The following is a 27,500-nucleotide window of genomic DNA, read 5'->3' as shown; positions in this document are numbered from 1 at the left end:
ATGAGTTTAGTTCAATTGTAATACATTAAGCATTTAAGCATTACATAACCCTCTGTCACTTGAACTGACATTATTTTGTTTTTGACATTAAAAATACACGAAAGAGAGCAAAATTCACTTTTTTTGTTTGTTTTTTAAAAACGTTTTTGTAACTTTGTATTTCTGTTTTAGTCAGTAGGCCATATCAGGTTAAGCTTAAGCTTCAATTAAGTTTATTTATTTATTTTAATTTCAGTTAACATTTGTTTAATTTCAAGTAATAAAGATTTTTAGTGAACTATTATAACCCTGATTCTTTATTGAATGTGTGTCAGATACTGGTCTTTCCTCCTGACTATGAATTAAATGGGAATGAAATGAAATACAGTTTATTGTGTAACCAAAAACGAATACTTTTAATTATAAACCAGCTGGAAATACACCGGGACTCTTATTTTGAAATGTCAGCGCCTTATTATTGCAGTTGCAGGAGCTCATTCAAGTTCAGGAGTATATGCATTGTTACAACCGTCTAAAACATATTACTATATAAACATCGTAAAGTAAACATTGTCATTATTCATCAGCATTAGTTCATAAACAATTGCCTGGCATAAATGTGTGTTATTCAGTGATTGTGAGCCGCTCTGGAGCGCCGGATTGGGGCGCAACAGCTCCGTGTTTTCCAGCGTTCATATCAAATGTGCGCATCTGTTACACAGGACATCAGTTCTGATCTCTTCCCTAATCGTCCCTCCCTAACATTTTCGTCTCGTTTTTAATTGTTGATGAAAATGACAGTTGATTTTCGCCATAGTTTTTGTCATCCAACACTAGTTTTTATTTAGTTATAATCTCGTTTATTATGAACACTTCACAATAACAATCAGGGTTATGCATTTATCTATGGTTATAAACCCACAAACACTTGTTCAACACTTACCCAGAACTCTCCTCCAGCCCGAGGAAGGCCCGAATCACCTCTGGCAGCTCGTATTTCACGATGAACAGGTAGCTGGACATGGCTGAAGACAAACCAAGCACATTACGTCACTTTTGGGCTCTACTAGAGCAGGATTTCCTGCTTGAATGTTGATTATTTTCCTCATATCCTCCATTGTTGCGGCTCCTCTCTTCCCAGTCTGCCAGTAACGCTCTGTTTAGTTGAAGCCCCGCCTTCTGAAAAGCACACTGTGCTCTGATTGGTCGGCTGGAGCAGTGTGTTGTGATTGGTCAAGCGCTTCCAGCGTGTTTGGGAAATGTCCCGCCCCTCATCATAACACACTACTAACTAACTCAACCAGGCCCCGCCCCTTTATTCTGCGCATTAATTATTCAAATGAGGAATACTGACATTACACAATAGAGCAAGATGGAGGAAAGGCATAATCGACGGCAACTGTACCTCCTATGTTCTGCAGAGTTATAGATCCAAATGCTGCCATTTTTCCCGGCCATCCGAATGCTCTTTCTCCGAGCTTCTCATAGATTAGCGATCCTGCAGCCGGAGGATATTATATTTTATAGCATCAACTGAATGTTTCATATATAAATGTGTGTGTTTGCAATCTTTCGACAAGCTCACCTCCTTCTTTGGCCGTCACAAGTAACAAGTGAACGGAGTACAGCGACAGGATCGCCACTCCCAGCAGGAGGATTCTGGAAAAACATCGGGAAAAGTCAGACACTGTATAAAACAACAGTTAAATACATAGAGCTACCTAGCTAACAGCAAGGTTCTCTCAACCTTATGAGCAAACGTTCTTCCTGTAACGTTAATAGAACGTTCGTTCAACGTTATCGGGTATTTGATAATGTTCTCAGAACGTTCTGTCAAGGTTCTCTCAATGTTACGAACAAACGTTCTTCCTGTAACGTTAATAGAACGTTCGTTCAACGTTATCGGGTATTTGATAATGTTCTCAGAACGTTCTGTCCAGGTTCTCTCAACGTTATGAACAAATGTTCTTCCTGTAACGTTAATAGAACGTTCATTCAACGTTATCTGGTCTTTAATAATGTTCTCAGAACGTTCTGTCCAGGTTCTCTCAACGTTACGAGCAAATGTTCTTCCTGTAACGTTAATAGAACGTTCATTCAACGTTATCTGGTCTTTAATAATGTTCTCAGAACGTTCTGTCAAGGTTCTCTCAACGTTACGAACAAACGTTCTTCCAGTAACGTTAATAGAACGTTCGTTCAGCGTTATCTGGTCTTTGATAATGTTCTTAGAAGGTTCTGTCAAGGTTCTCTCAATGTTACGAGAAAACGTTCTTCATGTAACGTTAATAGAAAGTTAATTCAACGTTATCTGGTCTTTAATGTTCTCAGAACGTTCTGTCAAGGTTCTCTCAATGTTACGAGAAAACGTTCTTCATGTAACGTTAATAGAAAGTTCGTTCAACGTTATCAGGTCTTTGATAATGTTCTTAGAACGTTCTGTCAAGGTTCTCTCAACGTTAAGAAGAAACGTTCTTCCAGTAACGTTAATCGAACGTTCCTTCAAAGTTATCTGGTCTTTAATAACTTTCTCAGAACGTTCTGTCAAGGTTCTCTCAACGTTACGACCAAACGTTCTTCCTGTAACGTTAATAAATGTTCGTTCAACGTTATCTGGTCTTTGATAATGTTCTCGGAACGTTCTTTCAAGGTTCTCTCAACGTTACGACCAAACGTTCTTCCTGTAACGTTAATAGAATGTTCGTTAAACGTTATCTGGTCTTTAATAATGTTCTCAGAACGTTCTCTCAATGTTACGAGAAAACATTCTTCATGTAACGTTAATAGAACGTTCGTCCAAAGTTATCTGGTCTTTGATAACGTTCTCAAACTGTTATTTATTCATCGTTTATGTAACGTTTTTATCTGAAACTGTACGTTCATCTTACAATTTTTAAATGTTACTACTTGCTTGCATGTCGATCACATGGTCTCTTCCTGCCTAAGTGGGCGGTTCTTGACTAAAATAAGATGAAATATGGGCCAGATTTGCTGATCAGGCTATGGGGAATGACTCCAAGTGTCTTTATCAACACACATCTTTTCTGTAAGATCACATGTTGCTGTGCAATGCTCTAAAATACTCTTGTGTAAGTCAGAGCTTCTTCGACACATTTAGGATCATCTTATATCGCCTGACATTAACTGGGGTTTATTTTGGAAAGGTTTCTAAATGCAGGGTGCAGATATACGTGTCTGCCCGCACACAGAGCTAATGCTAATGAGCCAATGCTAAAGATGATTAATCACATCCAAAATAAAGGTTTGTGTTTACAAAATATATGTGTATATGTAAATACACACACATGCATGTATATACTTAAGAAACATTTGTATGTATATACTGTAAATATATTAATATCATTATAAATGAATATAAATATTATATATATTATATAAAAAACCACAGAAGCAGACAGCCAATATGGGGAAGTCCCAAAGTTTTAAAGTAAACCTGACTCTCCATTTTCTTCCACCCCAGATAGAGGATTTCATCTTTATTTTTTATTTCTTTTCATTCCTATTATAACGGTTTTAATTCACTTACGAGTATTTTAATTTAATTTCTGTGTAAAGCACTTTGAATTGCCACTGTGTATGAAATGTGCTATACAAATAAACTTGCCTTGCCTATTTAAATATAGCAAATGTTTCTTAAGTATATACATGCATGTGTGTGTATTTACATATACATATAATAATTATACACATATATTATGTAAACACAAAACTTTATTATGTATGATTCACGATTAATGATTTGACAGCACTAGTTTTTATTTTTTCATTGTTGTGCGTTCCATATTCTATTATTAATTGCTGTGATATAGAATTAATATTGTTTTATTGTATTAATATTAATAATAATGTTGTAATAAATCATTATTATGATTTCAAGGTGACTCTAACTGGTTTTAATAAAATAAAAAAAATAAAATAAAAAATAAATTTTTTATATATATATATATATATATATATATATATATATATATATATATATATATATATATATATATATATATATATATATATAAAAAATTTTATTTTATTTTTTTAATTATTTTATTAAAACCAGTTAGAGTCAGTTTGAAATCATAATATTAATTATTGAATATAATATTAATTCAATATTATATATTAATTCATATATTATATATTAATATAATATTAATATATTAATTAATATTATATATTAATTAATTCAATATTAATTCAATATTATATATATATATATATATATATATATATATATATATATATATATATATATATATATATATATATATATATATATATATATATATATATATATAAATAGTATATAAAATATATAAAAATATATTGCCAATAAAAATAAAATATATACATAATAGTAGTAACCATTGCAAACAAATCCAAACAGTATTATATTATGAAAACAAAAATATGAATAAAAACAAACAAAATAAATGAGAATATATGATAAATCAAATATTTTTTACGTTTAAAAATGTTATTACATATTTTAATTTACACAAACTGTGAATATACTACATATTATATATATATATATATATATATATATATATACAGTTTTTTTAAATGTTTTAAAATATGTTTTTTCTTGGTTATGTGAACGTTAAAGGAACATTCCATTTGATAATTTTTGCAAACATTATGTGAACGTTACTTTTGAACGTTTTTTGAACATTTAAACAAATATTACAACCGTTTTTGTGCTAACACTTGGAGAACATTAGAGCCCAGATAACTTTGGTAACCAGCAGGTCACGTTTAATTCCCGCTCCGCTGTAGACACACTGAATGACAGGAAGATGAATCTTCAGGAGGGGTTAATGGCGGTTGGGTCACTCGACACCGCCTCCTGCGGCTCACAGAACAGAAATAACCGTCTGACATGAGCATTAGAGACTGAATGAGCCATGCGGGAATGACCGCGGACCGAACGCCGCTCAGGTGACCGTTAACTCTAAAGGTGTGTGTCCGTCGTTTCCTCCTGCTGTGGCGGGTCAGTGGGACGGCAGCCATTCACAGCTGACCGCTGTCAGTCTCTCACACACACACACACACACACACACTCTGAACAGCAGACGTGAGCCGTTGAGCTAAATATAGCCGTATGTGCGATGTGTGCGGTGTAGCATGTCACAGACACCAGCTCTGGCCCTGCTGTTCGCCAGCACATTCTCTGAGAAGATCCTCTCTCGGGGTTTCTGGAAGTACCACATTGGCTACTGACAACTCTTTATTGATTTATTTATAATGGTTTCAAAATTAACAAATCATTGAATTTTTTTTATTTCATTTGAATGCTGTGTATTTTTACTGTCAGGCTGCAGCAAGCATTCAAAGTTTTGGGATGGATGGATGGATGGATGGATTATGGACGGATGGATGGATGGACGGATAGATGGATTATGGACGGATGGATGGATGGACGGATAGATGGATAATGGATGGATAGATGGATGGATGGACGGACTGATAGATGGATGGATGGATGGACGGATAGATGGATGGACAGACGGACGGATAGATGGATGGATGGACGGAGGGATAGATGGATGATGGATGGACTATGGATGATGGATAAATATATGGATGGACGGACGAATGGACGGATAGATGAACGGATGGACTATGGATGATGGATGAATGGATGAATTATTGACAGATGGATTATGGATGATGGATGATAGACGGACGGATGGACGGATTGATGGATGGATGGACGGATAGATGGATGGATGGATGAATGGATGAATTATTGACGGATGGATTATGGATTATGGATGATGGATGGACGGACGGACGGATTGATGGATGGATGGATGGATGGACGGATGGATGAATTATGGATGATGGATGGATTATGGATGGATGGATGGATGGATGAATTATGGATGGGTGAATGGATTATGGATGGATGGATTATGGATGGATGGATGATGGATGGTTGGATGAATTATGGATGGATGGATGATGGATGGTTGGATGAATTATGGATGGATGGATGATGGATGGATGGATGAATTATGGATGGATGGATGATGGATAGATGGATGGATGAATGGATGATGGATGGATGGATGAATTATGGATGGATGGATGGATGATGGATGGATGGATGGATGAATTATGGATGGATGATGGATGGATGGATGGATGGATGGATGGATGGAAGGTTGGATGAATTATGGATGGATGGATGGATGAATTATGGATGGATGGATGGATGGATGGATGGACGGATTATGGATGGATGGATGGATGAATTATGGATGGATGGATAGATGGATGGATGAATTATGGATGGATGGTTGGATGAATTATGGATGGATGGATGGATGGATGGATTATGGATGGATGATTTATGGATGGATGGATGAATTATGGATGGATGGATGGATGAATTATGGATGGATGGATGGATGGATGGATGGATTATGGATGATGGATGGACGGATGGATTATGGATGATGGATGGATGGATGAATTATGGATGGATGGATGGATGGATGGATGGATTATGGATGATGGATGGACGGATGGATTATGGATGGATTTAAATTGAATGATATAATTTTTTACAATTCAGCCATAGCAGGCATTAAAACTATTAGGGATGAAACGGTATGGAAATTTAACATCACGATTATAGTGACCCAAATTATCACGGTTATCAATATTATCACGGTTTTGTTCAAATGAGATGAAAGTGTTCAAAAAGAACAGATGCACACACTTAAAACATTTAAACAAGTTTTATATTTGAAAATCAACAAACAAATAAATCAAGCAGCTCTATGCACTTTTTTAAGCTAGATTCTATTCTGTGCGATTTCCTTCCTTATAATGGCCGTCGTCAATAGCAACGCATAACGCATAAATAATAATAATTTGTCGTAAATATAATCTCTAATATTATCTCTGTAAATATATTCAAGCAATATTCTCATCAGTGTTCACCAATGATGCATTTTAATCTAGCATATTTTTGTGTAAGAGCCCAAACAGTAGGCCTATCCTAGTGAAATATGCATATTTCCATATGATTTGACAGTTTATTTTATTAAATATCAAAAGGTGTGTATCATACCTGACACCTAGATGAACACCTCACAGTCAGTTTTATGACTGTCATTCCCTTCAAATGCTATTGAAGTCAGAAACGTGTATAACGTTACCAATGTTGTGTGTAACTTTAGAGACGGTCCCTAAATTCGCCAGCGTTATGCCAGTCTTATCAGATGCTCTGTGGATCTGCTGTTTGTTTTAAACCATTTTCGCTGCTGAAATAGAACAAAAACAGTCGACCACGGTATGATGAGTGAATCTCTTGCGTACATCGCACGTTTATCTCTGCTTTGAGAGATTTCAGCGATTGAGAGCGGCGCGCGCTCTGAACAAAACTCCGGCTAATCTGAACGCCTCTGATTATGAGACGACGCCGCTTTCATAAACTCAATAGAAACACGTGTAAGTGCTTATAATGCGCAACGCGATTATAACAGATGGCTTTTGAAAAGACTATAATAAGTTTAACAGTCAGAGCGGCAATAGTGTGCAGCCGAAATAACGTTACACCCGCAAATGGCGGTTGTTAATGTCAAGCCCTGATTATTATCCCTTAAATGTCACCCTAGTCTTGACTGAATGTGTTTGTTTGCGTCACGTTATTATTTCCCAGACGTAGTTTTGGTGAGGTCAAAGTCCACTTGCCTTGCGTTCGTAGTTTTGACGTGTTCCCCCTATTACAGCGACTTTCTTCTGGCATGTTCTTCAGACAGGGTGACTTCGATTAAATTTCCCTCAGGACTTTTGTAAAAGCCAAAATACCACACCTCAGATTTGGTCCTTTTAGAAATCTGAAAAATCTCCAGGCGCTGTCACTGCCTTCTGACATTTATTCCCATTCAAAAGACAGCAGTGCGCTGCGCCAGACTGACGCTGACTGGACATGATTTACCGCGAGTTTTCACAATCGTGATAATCACACGCGGTTTTAATGATAATTAAATTTTATACGATATTACTAACCGTCACTAAATTTTATCGTGGTTAATCGTGAAATCGGTAATCGTTTCATCCCTAATATATATATATATATATAAACAAAATTGTAAACATTTATATCATAAATTCATTTAATAAATAAAATAAATTTCACAAATAAAACATATACACATATATTTAAATTGTATATAATAAATACATAATAAATATGTGTATTTATACTTGTACATACAAGCATAAATAAATAAATCAGATCAGTATTCATCTGGCAACAAAACAACCAGGATCTCAATTAAAATCAAACAACCTAATTCACTCAATTAAACCAAATATTAATCAAAAAAGAAGAAATGCCAGTCCTAATATGACACATTCTAACATCTGCATTTCAGCAACTCCCTTAGGATTGGCTGAGAGTTCCATCACCTAATTAATATTCATGAGCCATGCTGATAAATTCTATTACTCGCCCCTCCCACTCTTCAGATCAAAGGGAAGAAACACTCACATGAACAGGATGATGCCGGTGTTGGCCATGGCGAAGGACAGTCCCAGAATCCCACTGCCCATGATGGCGTTACTGAGGTTAAACACGGACATCCCGAACGACGTGTGACCCGGGTGCTGAGAGAGAGAGAGCGAGAGAGGGTTAACCAACAGAGAGAGATAGAGAGTATGGATATGCTTATGTGTTTCAAAACTAGAATCTTACATATTCTTCATGATATTCCTCATATTTCTTCTTCTTCATCATCCCATTGGTGAGAAACTTCTGGCTTTCGCCGTCGTCTTCATCCAGAAACTGGCTGTAATCGGCAACACCATGTTAGGACATTTCAAAGGTTGTCATTTATTTGAGTTTGTCCACATATGGGCATCACTTCCTTCCCATCAGGCCGAGTGTCACAATGTTCTGGACATCAAACAGCGTCAGGGTTAAACACACACAGCGGAGACTGACCTGTTGATGGTGGCCTTCTCTGAATCGATGGGCTCTGTGAAGTCCACGCTGCTCTCATCGTCCGCCTCCACGCTCACGTTCTTCAGCTCCATTCGGTCCATGTCTACAGCCGTGAGGAAGGATTTAGTCTCCGGGGGGGAAAGAACTGGAAAACACAAGCGGAGAAGTTCGGTTAGAGCTGGAATCGACGGACGTTCCCATTACATTTCAAAGTTCTCTGAACATTCTAAAAACATTTAAAAAACGTTAGACAAACGTTTCAGGAAAAAAACTTTCCATGAATGATGAATAAATCATGTTTTTGTGCTAATGTTCTGAGAAGATAACTTTGAACGAACGTTCTATTAACGTAACTGGAAGAACGTTTGCTCGTAACGTTGAGAGAACCTTGACAGAACGTTCTGAGAACGTTATTAAAGACCAGATAACTTTGAACAAACGGTCTATTAACGTTACTGGAAGAAAGTTTGTTCATAACGTTGAGAGAACCTTGACAGAACGTTCTGAGAACATTATTAAAGACCAGATAACTTTGAACGAACGTTCTATTAACGTTACTGGAAGAACGTTTGCTCGTTATGTTGAGAGAACCTTGACAGAACGTTCTGAGAACGTTATTAAAGACCAGATAACTTTGAAAGAACATTCTATTAACGTTACTGGACAAACGTTTGCTCATAACGTTGAGAGAACCTTGACAGAACGTTCTGAGAACATTTTTAAAGACCAGATAATGTTGAACGAACGTTCTATTAACGTTACTGGGAGAATGTTTGTTCGTAACATTGAGAGAACCTTGACAGAACGTTCTGAGAACGTTATTAAAGACCAGATAACTTTGAACGAACATTCTATTAACGTTACTGGAAGAACGTTTGCTCGTAATGTTGAGAGAACCTTGACAGAACGTTCTGAGAACATTATTAAAGACCAGATAACTTTGAACGAACGTTCTATTAACGTTACTGGGAGAATGTTTGTTCGTAACATTGAGAGAACCTTGACAGAACGCTCTGAGAACGTTATTAAAGACCAGATAACTTTGAACGAACATTCTATTAACGTTACTGGACGAACGTTTGCTCATAACGTTGAGAGAACCTTGACAGAACGTTCTGAGAAACTTTTTAAAGACCAGATAACTTTGAACGAACATTCTATTAACGTTACTGGAAGAACGTTTGCTCGTAATGTTGAGAGAACCTTGACAGAACGTTCTGAGAACGTTATTAAAGACCAGATAACTTTGAACGAACATTCTATTAACGTAACTGGAAGAACGTTTGCTCGTAACGTTGAGAGAACCTTGACAGAACGTTCTGAGAACGTTATTAAAGACCAGATAACTTTGAACGAATGTTCTATTAACGTAACTGGAAGAACGTTTGCTCGTAACGTTGAGAGAACCTTGACAGAACGTTCTGAGAACGTTATTAAAGACCAGATAACTTTGAACGAACATTCTATTAACGTAACTGGAAGAACGTTTGCTCGTAACGTTGAGAGAACCTTGACAGAACGTTCTGAGAACATTTTTAAAGACCAGATAATGTTGAACGAACGTTCTATTAACGTTACTGGGAGAATGTTTGTTCGTAACGTTGAGAGAACCTTGACAGAACGTTCTGAGAACATTATTAAAGACCAGATAACTTTGAACGAATGTTCTATTAACGTTACTGGAAGAACGTTTGCTCAAAACGTTGAGAGAACGTTCTGAAAACGTTCCGTCAGCTGGGAAGAAGCTAAAATATAAGATCTCTACATCCTTCCCAGACTCAAAATGAAAATTTCCTGATCATTTCCTCACCCCCATCTCATCCAAGATGTCTTTCTTTCTTCAGTCGAAAAAATTAAGTTCTTGAGGAAAACATTCCAGGATTTTTCTCCATATAATGGACTTCAATGAGAACTAACGGCTGAAGGTCCAAATCAATGCAGGAAGGGCTTCAGAGGCTCTGCCAGATCCCAGACGAGGAATGGGATATATTTCCACCTACATCACGTGACCTTCCCGACGTGATGATGTAATTCGTTGTTAAGAAGCACCGAAGTCACGCATTTGAGATTAAAAAGCATAGATATACATAATAAACGCTAGATGTCTTACGGCGGAGTCTCTAACGTCATCAGTGGCGGCCATCTTGTCACAGGCAAGCTTTCTCTGTGGCTCCTGATGTAAGGCGAGTGATCTGAACACAAATACTCTCATCTCGCTGAAATCTGGACGGATTTACAAATGGTTTGGTTTCTTACCAACGTTATTAACGTGGCTATAATTCTGGACGCTTGAACAAATTATTCATAAGTATGCAGTGTCATAACTACATCTCTGACGTTTATAACAAATCAAACCGTTTGAAAAATCGGTAGAAAATTGTGCAAGTTATGGTTGATTAAAAAGTACACGCACCATTAAAACACAATGTTAGGAGTGAGCGAGCTGACTGTGACAAGATGGCCGCCAGGTGCGGACGCCGACCTCCATTGGCCGAGACATCTAGCCTTTATTATGTATATCTATGTAGTAAAAGTATATAAATGTTTATTTTTTCTTGAAAATGAGTCGGATGGTTTGTCTAGATCAGACTCCATTCCTCGTCTGGGATCTGGCAGAGCCTCTGAAGCCCTTCCTGCATTGATATGGACCTTCAGCCGTTGGTTCCCATTGAAGTCCATTATATGGAGAAAAATCCTGGAATGTTTTCCTCAAAAATGTTATTTTTTTCGACTGAAGAAAGAAAGACATGCGCATCTTGGATGAGATGGGGGTGAGGAAATGATCAGGAAATGTTCATTTTAAAGGGAACTAGCCTTTTTAAAACAGTAAATGTGCCGAAACTCTGGCAGGTGAACTTTTCCTTAGTTCAAGTGTCCATGAACTGATCCTGCGAAACAAGTCAATATAACAGCATCCAGAGCCAAAAGCATCGACTGAACCCCTGAACTTGTGATAAATCAATCCCTATAACCCTCAGCACATCACAAATCTGACCGGTTCTAGTTTCACCGTGCTAAAACACATCCTTGATGGTTTTTTTCCCGAACAGTTTCAAGGTTGGTTAGATATAAATGTATTGCCATTTTTATATTGCATTCAATTTTTAAATGTTCTTTCCTACATCCTAACGATACTGTTAAATACTGTATAGTTGTCAGTACACGTCAAGCTTTTCAAACCCGGACACACAAGTGGTTACCATGGTTACGAACAACAAAACTAACTTTTATTTGAGGAAATCGGTTTATAATCGGCTATTAGGTTTGAACTTATTGGTCCAGCGCTGCCTATTGATTTGAATAAATATGTCTATAATGGCTAACTTTGCTTTAAAGGTGCAATATGTAAGATTTTGGGGTTAAAATATCCCAAATCCACTAGAACAGTGTTATATATGTTGTTGACTTGTGTGCATTATCCCAAATGTTTGCAAGAATGTTTAAATCCAGAGAAATAAGTGATTTTAACCATCCGTGTGTCGCCTATCAGTGACATCATACCCGCATTACCCTCCGCTTTTATTTTGTAGTAACCATGGAAACCCCAAAGCCGCTTTAATATCTGATGTGTTTTATTAGACACTGTTTGGATCATTGATGGACAGAAACTCATCATTGTTCTCCAGCTCAACACAGTTAGTCTAATTGTGTAAATCTGGTGTTGTTGATTTATCGCCTAATATGATCTCGCTCTCCGCAGTGTGAACAAGTGTCTTATAGAGTCGCATTATAACATCACTTTAACACACTCACATGTGTGTGATATGATAAAACAGCGCTGCGTTACCACACACACACACACACACACACACGAGCGGAAGAAGAGGAAGCGCTCGTCTGGCAGAATAAAAGCCCCACCCAATTAAGTCATAAAGACACGCCTTTGTATTGAATAAGGGACATCTAGCGGCGGAAAATTACATATTGTGCCTTTAAGTGAACGCTCGAGATTAATACATTGATCATAAAGCAAGGCAAGCACGTCACGTGATAGCAGTATTCAGTGTGGGATTTGACTATTCATAGATTAAGTGTTTCTTCAAATGTGTCTCCGGGGGGCGGGATTAGACTAATCGACTAGCCGGTTACAAAATGGTTTCCGTTTAAAGGAACACACCGACTTTTTGGTACTTTGGCTTATTCAGCGTATCCCCCAGAGTTAGATAAGTCCATCAATACCATTCTCATCTCCGTGCCATAACTCTGTCTGACACACTCACCGCTAGCCTAGCTTAGCACAAAGACTGGAGGTAAATGGCTCCAGCTAGCCTAGCTTAGCACAAAGACTGGAGGTAAATGGCTCCAGCTAACCGACTACTCAACAAGTGACAAAATAACGGCAACATTTTCCTATTTACATGTTGTGATGTGTGTAGTTACATCGTGTACTAAGACCAACAGAAAAAGAAAAGTTGAGATTTTCTAGACCGATATGGCAGGAACTATACTCTCATTCCTGCGTAATAATCAACAGCTGTGAGCCGCCCCATGAGTGCAGCGGCGCAATGATATTACACAGTGCCTGAAAATAGTCCCCAGCACGCTTTCTGTGCAAGCAGGTTGTCACGTTTGTTATGTTGATGGAAGTTAACCTATTTTCAGGCACTGTGTAATATCATTGCGCCGCTGCACTCATGGGGCGGCTCACAGCTCTTGATTATTACGCAGGAATGAGAGTATAGTTCCTGCCATATCGGCCTAGAAAATCACAACTTCTCATTTTCCGTCTGTCTTAGTACACAATGTAACTACACACATCACAACATTTAAATAGGAAAATGTTGGCGTTATTTTGTCACTTGTTGAGCAGTCGGCTAGCTGGAGCCATTTACCTCCAGTCTTTGTGCTAAGCTAGGCTAGTTAGAGCCATTTACCTCCAGTCTTTGTGCTAAGCTAGGCTAGTTGGAGCCATTTACCTCCAGTCTTTGTGCTAAGCTAGGCTAGTTGGAGCCATTTACCTCCAGTCTTTGTGCTAAGCTAGGCTAGTTGGAGCCATTTACCTCCAGTCTTTGTGCTAAGCTAGGCTAGTTGGAGCCATTTACCTCCAGTCTTTGTGCTAAGCTAGGCTAGTTGGAGCCATTTACCTCCAGTCTTTGTGCTAAGCTAGGCTAGTTGGAGCCATTTACCTCCAGTCTTTGTGCTAAGCTAGGCTAGCGATGGGTGTGTCAGACAGAGTTATGGCACTGAGATGAGAATGGTGTGTATGGACTCCTCTAACTCTGGGGGATACGCTGAATAAGCCAAAGTCCCCAAAAGTCGGCGTGTTCCTTTAAAGGTGCACTATGTAACTTTTCAGTCCGCTAGAGGTCGCCTGTTCAAAACAAAGGCGTAGTTTGATGACGGCACGTTTGAGCGCGGATTCATGGGACATGTGGTCTTCACCTCAGCCGGTGGGAAAGAATCGGGATCGGACTCGGGCAGAAATCATGAGGATGTGATTATTAACGTTACTGTAGTGAAGGAGAAGCGAGTGTTGAGGAGCTGAGGAACCGCTGGAGCGATTGTTCATAAGATGAACGCAACACACGCCTCGCGAGCAGCGGGACTTTTATTATGCCACAGTCGCCGGCGCCACTTCCGGTCATGAGTGTGAGGTAACGCAGCTCTGCTGATCATATTAGACACATCTGAGTGTGTTGATGATGGGATGGCGTTACTCTGTGTGTTCTCTCAGCCGCTGCTATGACACTCGTTCACACTGCAGTGAGAGTAAAGCGTTTCTGCAGAATAACACCGCAAACTAACGCGGATATGATGTCATCGACAGGCCACGCCCTCACACGTCCCGGTTCCTCGGGTAAAAGAGCATCTCACGATTTACAAATAGTTGGAAACATTTGAGATATTGTAAGTACTCAACTGAACAAAATATATAACACTGGCCAAGTGGCTTTTGGATATTTTACTGAAAAAATCTTACATAGTGCAGCTTTAAACGCTTATGAAATAAGTCGTTGCGCACATCCCCAATTGCCATACCAGCTTCACAGACTGATTCAACAAATAAGAAAAAAAGACTAAAAATTATGTATTTACAAAACTATTGCACTCTAAAAAATGCTGGGTTAAAAACAACCCAAGTTGGGTTGAAAATGGACTAACCCAGCAAGTGGGTTGTTTTAACCCAGCGGTTGGGTTAAATGTTTGCTTAAAACAACCCAATCGCTGGATTAGATTGTTTTTAACCCAGCATTTTTTTAGAGTGTCTATATACAAGATTCTTTAAAAGTATTTGTGATAAAAATTTGGGCAGACCAAGAACGCATTGGTGCAAAACATCTTCTAAAAAGTGCAAAATAAACCCATGCTTTGGGTCTATTTTGCCATTTTTATGGACACTATAATAGTGAATATGGGTATTTTTGGAAAACGCTCATTAATAGCACTACAAAACTTGTCCTGTTGGTGGGTTTTACAGTCTTTAGCTAGCGGCTCAGATCTTCATCCACTCACTCACTGTGTGAAATTTCATCATTGCAATCGCACATGCCACTGTTGCTCGATTCAGGACTTATTCCCTGTTGAGTGCTGCTGTAGTTCTCCGTGTTTTGCTCCAGGTCCACATAAAGGCTGTGTTTGTTCAATGTTTGGGTTGAGGACTCGAGTATCTGTGCGTCCGATCCGCTCCATGACGCATGAGCTCTGGAATCAGCCGCGTTTAGCGCCGGTCCAGCACACACCTGTTATGAGCGCACAACACTCACTGGCCTCAGGTCAGCTATTTCCAGCCCATGTTAGGCACAAACCGTTCTGAAACCCATTTCCAATGAGACGGAGAGCATTACATAAGACTCAGATGAGCCAAAACACAGCCAAACCATTCTTGCACCCAATTACCCGCAATCCCACCAACACAAAGCCCTCATTGATATGATTCATAAATGCGTCCAGAGTGACGGCGAACTATAGACTCATGGAAAGCAGGACTGGGAAGCTTCTCTTGAACACAGATGTTGAAGATGAGAACAGTTTTGACTAGAGCTGCACCGTGACACATACAGACAGGGCTTATTGCTTTTAGAAAACTTTGGCAACAGTAATATACTTTCTTTAAATCCATCTATGATTGTTTATGGTTGACAAACAATGTCCCAGCCAACAGGGAACGTTCTCAGAACGTTCTGTCAAGGTTCTCTCAACGTTATGAGCAAACATAACATTAATAGCATGTTCGTTCAAAGTTATCTGGTCTTTGATAATGTTCTCAGAACGTTGTGTAAAGGTTCTCTCAACGTTATGAGCAAACGTAACATTAATAGAACGTTCGTTCAACGTTATCTGGTCTTTCATAATGTTCTCAGAACGTTCTGTCAAGGTTCTCTCAACGTTATGAGCAAACGTAACGTTAATAGAACGTTCGTTCAAAGTTATCTGGTCTTTGATAATGTTCTCAGAACGTTGTGTAAAGGTTCTCTCAACGTTATGAGCAAACGTAACATTAATAGAACGTTCGTTCAACGTTATCTGGTCTTTGATAATGTTCTCAGAACGTTGTGTAAAGGTTCTCTCAACGTTATGAGCAAACGTAACATTAATAGAACGTTCGTTCAACGTTATCTGGTCTTTCATAATGTTCTCAGAACGTTCTGTCAAGGTTCTCTCAACGTTATGAGCAAACGTAACGTTAATAGAACGTTCGTTCAACGTTATCTGGTCTTTGATAATGTTCTCAGAACGTTGTGTCAAGGTTCTCTCAACGTTATGAGCAAACGTAACATTAATAGAACGTTCGTTCAAAATTATCTGGTCTTTGATAATGTTCTCAGAACGTTGTGTAAAGGTTCTCTCAACGTTATGAGCAAACGTAACATTAATAGAACGTTCGTTCAACGTTATCTGGTCTTTGATAATGTTCTCAGAACGTTGTGTCAAGGTTCTCTCAACGTTATGAGCAAACGTAACATTAATAGAACGTTCGTTCAACGTTATCTGGTCTTTGATAATGTTCTCAGAACGTTGTGTCAAGGTTCTCTCAACGTTATGAGCAAACGTAACATTAATAGAACGTTCGTTCAACGTTATCTGGTCTTTGATAATGTTCTCAGAACGTTCTGTCAAGGTTCTCTCAACGTTATGAGCAAACGTAACATTAATAGAACGTTCGTTCAACGTTATCTGGTCTTTCATAATGTTCTCAGAACGTTCTGTCAAGGTTCTCTCAACGTTATGAGCAAACGTAACGTTAATAGAACGTTCGTTCAAAGTTATCTGGTCTTTGATAATGTTCTCAGAACGTTGTGTAAAGGTTCTCTCAACGTTATGAGCAAACGTAACATTAATAGAACGTTCGTTCAACGTTATCTGGTCTTTGATAATGTTCTCAGAACGTTCTGTCAAGGTTCTCTCAACGTTATGAGCAAACGTAACATTAATAGAACGTTCGTTCAACGTTATCTGGTCTTTCATAATGTTCTCAGAACGTTCTGTCAAGGTTCTCTCAACGTTATGAGCAAACGTAACATTAATAGAACGTTCGTTCAAAGTTATCTGGTCTTTGATAATGTTCTCAGAACGTTGTGTAAAGGTTCTCTCAACGTTATGAGCAAACGTAACATTAATAGAACGTTCGTTCAACGTTATCTGGTCTTTGATAATGTTCTCAGAACGTTCTGTCAAGGTTCTCTCAACGTTATGAGCAAACGTAACATTAATAGAACGTTCGTTCAACGTTATCTGGTCTTTGATAATGTTCTCAGAACGTTCTGTCAAGGTTCTCTCAACGTTATGAGCAAACGTAACATTAATAGAACGTTCGTTCAAAGTTATCTGGTCTTTGATAATGTTCTCAGAACGTTCTGTAAAGGTTCTCTCAACGTTATGAGCAAACGTAACATTAATAGAACGTTCGTTCAACGTTATCTGGTCTTTAATAATGTTCTCAGAACGTTGTGTCAAGGTTCTCTCAACGTTATGAGCAAACGTAACGTTAATAGAACGTTCGTTCAAAGTTATCTGGTCTTTCATAATGTTCTCAGAACGTTCTGTCAAGGTTCTCTCAACGTTATGAGCAAACGTAACGTTAATAGAACGTTCGTTCAAAGTTATCTGGTCTTTGATAATGTTCTCAGAACGTTGTGTAAAGGTTCTCTCAACGTTATGAGCAAACGTAACATTAATAGAACGTTCGTTCAACGTTATCTGGTCTTAAATAATGTTCTCAGAACGTTGTGTCAAGGTTCTCTCAACGTTATGAGCAAACGTAACATTAATAGAACGTTCGTTCAAAGTTATCTGGTCTTTGATAATGTTCTCAGAACGTTCTGTCAAGGTTCTCTCAACGTTATGTACAAACGTTCTTCCAGTAACATTGATAAAACATTCATTCAAAGTTATCTGGTCTTTAATAACATTCTAAGAACGTTCTGTCAAGGTTCTCTCAACATTACGAGCAAACGTTCTTCCAGTAACGTTGATAAAACGTTAATTCAAAGTTATCTGGTCTTTGATAATGTTCTCAAAACGTTGCCCATGGAACGTTTTTCTTCTTAAACAATCAACGTTTCTTGAATGTCACTACTTGTTTCAGAACGTTCAGAGAACATTTAAAAGTAACGTTCCCATAATGTTTGAAGAATTATAAAGTTGAACGTTCCCTGTGCATTCATATAACCAAGAAAACTGTTCAGAGAACATTCAAAAATAACGTTTTCATAACTTAAACTGATGTTTATCTCCATTTTACGACCACTCAGCTCATTAGAGTCTGAACTATCGATGTTTTATAATCCATAATAAATCATTTTAATTCATTTCATATGAATAATCTGATACTTTGTATCCATCCAGTTCAAAATAAAAACAATCGAATGAATGAAGCACCGTTTATTTGTAAAGAATTTCAACAACTGGATTATAAAAACCAGGCATTGCCAGATGATTACTTAAAAGCTTCCGCATTTCCATAATTTCAAATCACTCATATCATGATAGAAGACTTTGGTTCCCGTATCTGAACTAGGCATTTCAATACTTTTCATGTCAAGAAGAACCAGCCAAACCAGTGATAAAGACAAACCCAAAAAGACACCAACTAAAGCAACACAACCACTCCTTAAAAAGATCTGACAGCCTCATAACACACGACTTTATTTGCAGCTCAACACAATAAAACTCTTTTAGATTTACGACAAGAAGCAGAACTACAATAACAGTAGATGGCACACCACAATTGTTTCTATTAAAAAGCGACTTCTATGATTTAACTCACTGCCCTTTCTTTGTAATTAAACTTGCAATTTACTAGAAATGTCTTTTTCAGTGCAGTTGTGCCGCTCTGGTGAATCTCTCCAAGCAGCTGGAGTTGACCTGAGCGTTTTACGACACGAGAAACACTCGCTCTTCAAAGAGAATGTCTGTGTTTGTGCTTCAACCAGCATTCTTCAACTAGCCGACCACACACACACACACACACATTCACACACACACACACACACACACACCATAAAACCCCAGCAAAGAGCAGCCAAATGCCAAGACATGCACTTTTTAACACATCTCCTCTAGGTTTAACCTGGTTATAGATTAATAATGGTGGTCTGGTTACTCACAATGAGAGCCGCAGGACACTTGATGTGCTGACAGAACAAAGATGAGCTTCGTTTTTAGCCTTGGAGGTGAGTGGCAGCTTTAAAGAGCATTGGGAGGGCCCAAGTCAGCCAATCAGGACGCTCCAATTGTCAAGCACTCCGCGTGTAGCTCCGCCCCCCTCTCCCCTCCACCTGCGTCACTGAAGGGCACACAGACTTCCAGAGTTTGAGATAAGGCGACGGACGCGTTGCATCAACTTCTGTTTGCACTGGGGCAAGAATCTGGGGTCGCTCGCCCTCACGGACGCAGATATTAAAGACTCGCTCTGGAGCGCCAACCAGCCGCCGCCAATCGGCATCCGCTACTGATGCCATGTGCAAACACACACTCAGGGGTCACTGATCAAAAACCCAGAGATGAACTGAAACTTCATCCAACTCGGATCAGATATTCTGAAGCCAAAATTTGACTATTGGCAGGTATCGGCCAATAACCACATCCACTTGAAAGACGTGCAACATCGACAATTATTGGTGATTTGTGTAAATATTGTGTTAAACATAACATTTTTGAGTAATGTAGCTCTAGAAATATCCAATCCCGGCACTCTAGATCTCTAGATATCAATATATATAATTAATGGTGAATTTGGTCAATATTGCACCAGTATTCTAGATCTCTAGATATCAATATCTATAATTATTGGTGAATTTGATCACTATTGCACCAGCATTCTACATCTCTAGATATCAATATCTATAATTATTGGTGAATTTGGTCAATTTTGCACCAGCATTCTACATCTCTAGATATCAATATCCATAATTATTGGTGAATTTGGTCAATTTTGCACCAGTATTCTAGATCTCTAGATATCGATATCCATAATTATTGGTGAATTTGGTCAATTTTGCACCAGCACTCTAGATCTCTAGATATCAATATCTATAATTATTGGTGAATTTGGTCAATTTTGCACCAGCATTATACATCTCTAGATATCAATATCTATAATTATTGGTGAATTTGGTCAATTTTGCACCAGCATTATACATCTCTAGATATCAATATCCATAATTATTGGTGAATTTGGTCAATTTTGCACCAGCATTATACATCTCTAGATATCAATATCCATAATTATTGGTGAATTTGGTCAATTTTGCACCAGCACTCTAGATCTCTAGATATCAATATCTATAATTATTGGTGAATTTGGTCAATTTTGCACCAGCATTCTAGATCTCTAGATATCAATTTCTATAATTATTGGTGAATTTGGTCAATATTGCACCAGAAGTCTATATCTCTAGATATCAATTGCAACATCACTCTAGATCTCTAGATATCAATATCTATAATTATTGGTGAATTTGGTCAATATTGCACCAGCACTCTAGATCTCTAGATATCAATTTCTATAATTATTGGTGAATTTGGTCAATATTGCACCAGAAGTCTATATCTCTAGATATCAATTGCAACATCACTCTAGATCTCTAGATATCAATATCCATAATTATTGGTGCATTTGGTCAATATTGCACCAGCACTCTAGATCTCTAGATATCAATTTCCGTAATTATTGGTGAATTTGGTCAATATTGCACCAGCATTATACATCTCTAGATATCAATATCTACAATTATAGGTGAATTTGATCACTATTGCAACAGCACTCTAGATCTCTAGATATCAATATCTACAATTATTGGTGAATTTGGTCAATATTGCACCAGCATTCTAGATCTCTAGATATCAATTTCTATAATTATTGGTGAATTTGGTCAATATTGCACCAGCATTCTAGATCTCTAGATATCAATTTCTATAATTATTGGTGAATTTGGTCAATATTGCACCAGAAGTCTATATCTCTAGATATCAATTGCAACATCACTCTAGATCTCTAGATATCAATATCCATAATTATTGGTGCATTTGGTCAATATTGCACCAGCACTCTAGATCTCTAGATATCAATTTCCGTAATTATTGGTGAATTTGGTCAATATTGCACCAGCATTATACATCTCTAGATATCAATATCTACAATTATAGGTGAATTTGATCACTATTGCAACAGCACTCTAGATCTCTAGATATCAATATCTACAATTATTGGTGAATTTGGTCAATATTGCACCAGCACTCTAGATCTCTAGATATCAATATCTATAATTATAGGTGAATTTGATCACTATTGCACCAGCATTCTAGATCTCTAGATATCAATATCTATAATTATTGGTGAATTTGGTCAATATTGCACCAGAAGTCTATATCTCTAGATATCAATTGCAACAGCACTCTAGATCTCTAGATATCAATATCTATAATTATTGGTGAATTTGGTCAATATTGCACCAGCACTCTAGATCTCTAGATATCAATATCTATAATTATTGGTGAATTTGGTCAATATTGCACCAGCATTCTAGATCTCTAGATATCAATATCTACAATTATTGGTGAATTTGGTCAATATTGCACCAGCACTCTAGATCTCTAGATATCAATATCTATAATTATAGGTGAATTTGATCACTATTGCACCAGCATTCTAGATCTCTAGATATCAATATCTATAATTATTGGTGAATTTGGTCAATATTGCACCAGAAGTCTATATCTCTAGATATCAATTGCAACAGCACTCTAGATCTCTAGATATCAATATCTATAATTATTGGTGAATTTGGTCAAAATTGCACCAGCACTCTAGATCTCTAGATATCAATATCTATAATTATTGGTGAATTTGGTCAATATTGCACCAGAAGTCTATATCTCTAGATATCAATTGCAACAGCACTCTAGATCTCTAGATATCAATATCTATAATTATTGGTGAATTTGGTCAATATTGCACCAGAAGTCTATATCTCTAGATATCAATTGCAACAGCACTCTAGATCTCTAGATATCAATATCTATAATTATTGGTGAATTTGGTCAATATTGCACCAGCACTCTAGATCTCTAGATATCAATATCTATAATTATTGGTGAATTTGGTCAATATTGCACCAGAAGTCTATATCTCTAGATATCAATTGCAACATCACTCTAGATCTCTAGATATCAATATCCGTAATTATTGGTGCATTTGGTCAATATTGCACCAGCACTCTAGATCTCTAGATATCAATTTCCGTAATTATTGGTGAATTTGGTCAATATTGCACCAGCATTATACATCTCTAGATATCAATATCTACAATTATAGGTGAATTTGATCACTATTGCAACAGCACTCTAGATCTCTAGATATCAATATCTACAATTATTGGTGAATTTGGTCAATATTGCACCAGCATTCTAGATCTCTAGATATCAATATCTACAATTATTGGTGAATTTGGTCAATATTGCACCAGCACTCTAGATCTCTAGATATCAATATCTATAATTATAGGTGAATTTGATCACTATTGCACCAGCACTCTAGATCTCTAGATATCAATATCTATAATTATTGGTGAATTTGGTCAATATTGCACCAGAAGTCTATATCTCTAGATATCAATTGCAACAGCACTCTAGATCTCTAGATATCAATATCTATAATTATTGGTGAATTTGGTCAATATTGCACCAGCACTCTAGATCTCTAGATATCAATATCTATAATTATTGGTGAATTTGGTCAAAATTGCACCAGCACTCTAGATCTCTAGATATCAATATCTATAATTATTGGTGAATTTGGTCAATATTGCACCAGAAGTCTATATCTCTAGATATCAATTGCAACATCACTCTAGATCTCTAGATATCAATATCTATAATTATTGGTGAATTTGGTCAATATTGCACCAGAAGTCTATATCTCTAGATATCAATTGCAACAGCACTCTAGATCTCTAGATATCAATATCTATAATTATTGGTGAATTTGGTCAATATTGCACCAGAAGTCTATATCTCTAGATATCAATTGCAACAGCACTCTAGATCTCTAGATATCAATATCTATAATTATTGGTGAATTTGGTCAATATTGCACCAGCACTCTAGATCTCTAGATATCAATATCTATAATTATTGGTGAATTTGGTCAATATTGCACCAGAAGTCTATATCTCTAGATATCAATTGCAACATCACTCTAGATCTCTAGATATCAATATCCATAATTATTGGTGCATTTGGTCAATATTGCACCAGCACTCTAGATCTCTAGATATCAATATCCGTAATTATTGGTGCATTTGGTCAATATTGCACCAGCACTCTAGATCTCTAGATATCAATTTCCGTAATTATTGGTGAATTTGGTCAATATTGCACCAGCATTATACATCTCTAGATATCAATATCTACAATTATTGGTGAATTTGGTCAATATTGCACCAGCATTCTACATCTCTAGATATCAATATCTACAATTATTGGTGAATTTGGTCAATATTGCACCAGCATTCTACATCTCTAGATATCAATATCCATAATTATTGGTGAATTTGGTCAATATTGCCCCAGCACTCTACATCTCTAGATATCAATATCTACAATTATTGGTGAATTTGGTCAATATTGCACCAGCATTATACATCTCTAGATATCAATATCCATAATTATTGGTCAATTTGGTCAATATTGCCCCAGCACTCTACATCTCTAGATATCAATATCTACAATTATTGGTGAATTTGGTCAATATTGCACCAGCATTATACATCTCTAGATATCAATATCTACAATTATTGGTGAATTTGGTCAATATTGCCCCAGCACTCTACATCTCTAGATATCAATATCTATAATTATTGGTCAATTTGGTCAATATTGCACCAGCATTCTACATCTCTAGATATCGATATCTATAATTATTGGTGAATTTGGTCAATATTGCCCCAGCAATCTAGATCTCTAGATATCAATATCCATAATTATTGGTGAATTTGGTCAATATTGCACCAGCATTATACATCTCTAGATATCAATATCTATAATTATTGGTCAATTTGGTCAATATTGCACCAGCATTCTACATCTCTAGATATCAATATCCATAATTATTGGTGAATTTGGTCAATATTGCACCAGCATTATACATCTCTAGATATCAATATCTACAATTATTGGTGAATTTGGTCAATATTGCACCAGCATTCTACATCTCTAGATATCAATATCTACAATTATTGGTGAATTTGGTCAATATTGCACCAGCATTATACATCTCTAGATATCAATATCTACAATTATTGGTGAATTTGGTCAATATTGCACCAGCATTCTACATCTCTAGATATCAATATCTATAATTATTGGTCAATTTGGTCAATATTGCACCAGCATTCTACATCTCTAGATATCGATATCTATAATTATTGGTGAATTTGGTCAATATTGCACCAGCATTCTACATCTCTAGATATCAATATCTACAATTATTGATTAATTATATTTATCATTTTTGTGGTATGTAGTTCTCGATTTAAAATGGAGCGAAAATGGTTTCTACACCAAGTCTTTGAACAGCTGCTCTTATTCAAAGTGCTACATTTATATAACTGGTTAAATCCTCCAGGAGAAATTGTGATAGTCAGTGGCAAAAATGAAAACAATGATTAATGATAGAAACTGTTTAGTAGTTTCCATCTTGGGAAAATCTAACCTAAAACCCTCTAAAAACCAGTCTTGAGCTTTAACCAATGCAGCACATCACCCTTCACAAACAATCCCAGTCAACCAATCCAACAATCGATGCATTTTGCTACCCACAAATTATTGACATTCCCCTGATTCATCCTCAAGTAAGAGTCTAATAATCAATCAACTGTGTCTGCAATGTCGTCACATATTATTGACTAGTCATAAGGAAAAGTCAATTCTTACTGTATTGATGCAGGTGCTCCAATCTCAAGGAGAAAGAGTCTTCCTGTGCTGGGAGGCCTTTCCTTATACGGAGACACACTCTCAACACCACGAGCCAATCAGCAGCTCCGGCTCAAGGGTCAAACACACAGCGGCCCACAGAAACACAACACCTCAACATCACGTTAATATTAAGTCAATATAAACTAACTTGCTAAGAACACTAAACATGCTAACTTTACGCCCTCAAACTGAAGTCTGAAATTTAACCCATATTTACTAATTATTTAGACCATTTCTTATCAGATTAAGAGATACACCAACAAAAATGTACCCTAAACCAGTGGTTCCAACCCTGTTTCTGGAGGCACACCAATTTATATATAATATATATATATAAAGGGACATGGTGAAGAAAAAAATATGGGATGGGAGGAAAAAACATTTGGCAATGCTTTTGCGTTCTCTCGCAAAATGTTTTCGTTCCCCTGATAAACTTTGAGTTTATTCGCAAAACTTTGCGTTCTCTCAAGAAACATTGCATTTACTCGCAAAATGTTTGCGTTCCCCTGAGAAACTTTGAGTTCATTTACACAACTTTTGCGTTCCCCCGAGAAACTTTGCGTTCACACAAAATGTTTGCGTTCCCCCGAGAAGCTTTGAGTTTATTCACACAATGTTTTGCGTTCCCTCGAGAAACTTTGCATTCACTCGCAAAATGTTTTGCATTCCCCTGAGAAAATTTTTGTTTATTCACAAAATGTTTTGAGTTCCCCAGAGAAATTGTGAGTTTATTCAGAAAATGTTTGCGTTCCCCCGAGAAACTTTTGAGTTCGCTCACAAAATGTTTTGCGTTCCCTCGAGAAACTTTTGAGTTCGCTCACAAAATGTTTTGAGTTCCCCCGAGAAACTTTTGAGTTCGCTCACAAAATGTTTTGCGTTCCCTCGAGAAACTTTTGAGTTCGCTCACAAAATGTTTTGCGTTCCCTCGAGAAACTTTGAGTTTATTCACAAAATGTTTTGCGTTCCCTCGAGAAACTTTGAGTTTATTCACAAAATGTTTTGCGTTCCCTCGAGAAACTTTGAGTTCGCTCACAAAATGTTTTGCGTTCCCTCGAGAAACTTTGAGTTTATTCACAAAATGTTCGCGTTCCCCTGAGAAATTGTGAGTTTATTCACAAAATGTTTTGCGTTCCCTCGAGAAACTTTGAGTTCGCTCACAAAATGTTTTGCGTTCCCTCGAGAAACTTTGAGTTTATTCACAAAATGTTTTGCGTTCCCTCGAGAAACTTTGAGTTTATTCACAAAATGTTTTGCATTCCCTCGAGAAACTTTGAGTTCGCTCACAAAATGTTTTGCGTTCCCTCGAGAAACTTTGAGTTTATTCACAAAATGTTCGCGTTCCCCTGAGAAATTGTGAGTTTATTCACAAAATGTTTTGCGTTCCCCTTGAGTAATTTAGCATTTGCTCACAAAATGTTTGCCTTCCCTCGAGAAACTTTGAGTTTATTAACAAAATGTTTGCGTTCCCTGAGAAACTTTGAGTTCGCTCACAAAATGTTTGCGTTCCCCCGAGAAATTGAGTTTATTCACAAAATGTTTTGCGTTCCCCTGAGAAATTTAGCATTTGCTCACAAAATGTTTGCGTTCCCCCGAGAAATTGTGAGTTTATTCACAAAATGTTTGCGTTCCCCGAGAAACTTTGAGCTCACTAAATGTTTGCGTTCCCCTGAGAAATTGTGAGTTTATTCACAAAATGTTTTGCGTTCCCTCGAGAAACTTTGAGTTCGCTCACAAAATGTTTTGCGTTCCCTCGAGAAACTTTGAGCTCACACAAAATGTTTGCGTTCCCCTGAGAAATTGTGAGTTTATTCACAAAATGTTTTGCGTTCCCTCAAGAAATTGTGAGTTTATTCACAAAATGTTTTGCGTTCCCCCAAGAAACTTTGAGTTTATTCACAAAATGTTTTGCGTTCCCCCGAGAAACTTTGAGTTCGCTCACAAAACGTTTCGTGTTCCCCCGAGAAATTGTGAGTTTATTCACAAAATGTTTTGCGTTCCCCTGAGAAATTTAGCATTTGCTCAGAAAATGTTTTGCCTTCCCCCGAGAAACTTTGAGTTTATTCACAAAATGTTTCCGTTCCCCGAGAAACTTTGAGCTCACTAAATGTTTGCGTTCCCCTGAGAAACT

General features: G+C 37.3%; 1 protein-coding gene across 2 annotated transcripts in view; it reads right to left on the bottom strand.

Moving 5' to 3' along the window:
- slc38a4 (solute carrier family 38 member 4) overlaps positions 1 to 27,500 on the bottom strand; it is a 64,747-nt gene that overhangs the window by 31,033 nt on the left and 6,214 nt on the right. Inside the window, exons 1-7 of one of the 2 annotated variants that reach the window (XM_079817009.1) lie at positions 19,504 to 19,553; positions 8,957 to 9,101; positions 8,708 to 8,801; positions 8,504 to 8,619; positions 1,565 to 1,638; positions 1,385 to 1,477; positions 923 to 1,004 (exon numbers count right to left, since the gene is read on the bottom strand). In XM_079817009.1, coding sequence (XP_079673135.1) covers positions 923 to 1,004; positions 1,385 to 1,477; positions 1,565 to 1,638; positions 8,504 to 8,619; positions 8,708 to 8,801; positions 8,957 to 9,057 — 560 coding nt within the window. In that variant the 5' untranslated portion in view covers positions 9,058 to 9,101; positions 19,504 to 19,553. Of the gene's footprint in view, positions 1 to 922; positions 1,005 to 1,384; positions 1,478 to 1,564; positions 1,639 to 8,503; positions 8,620 to 8,707; positions 8,802 to 8,956; positions 9,102 to 19,503; positions 19,554 to 27,500 lie in introns of those variants that run through there. The other variant, XM_079817008.1, reaches the window with a different exon arrangement.

The sequence above is a fragment of the Gobio gobio genome (assembly GCF_949357685.1).
Source record: "Gobio gobio genome assembly, chromosome: 5".
Classification (NCBI taxonomy): domain Eukaryota; kingdom Metazoa; phylum Chordata; class Actinopteri; order Cypriniformes; family Gobionidae; genus Gobio; species Gobio gobio.
Note: the sequence above shows the minus strand (reverse complement) of the source record. Positions and strands in the feature narration are given on the sequence as shown.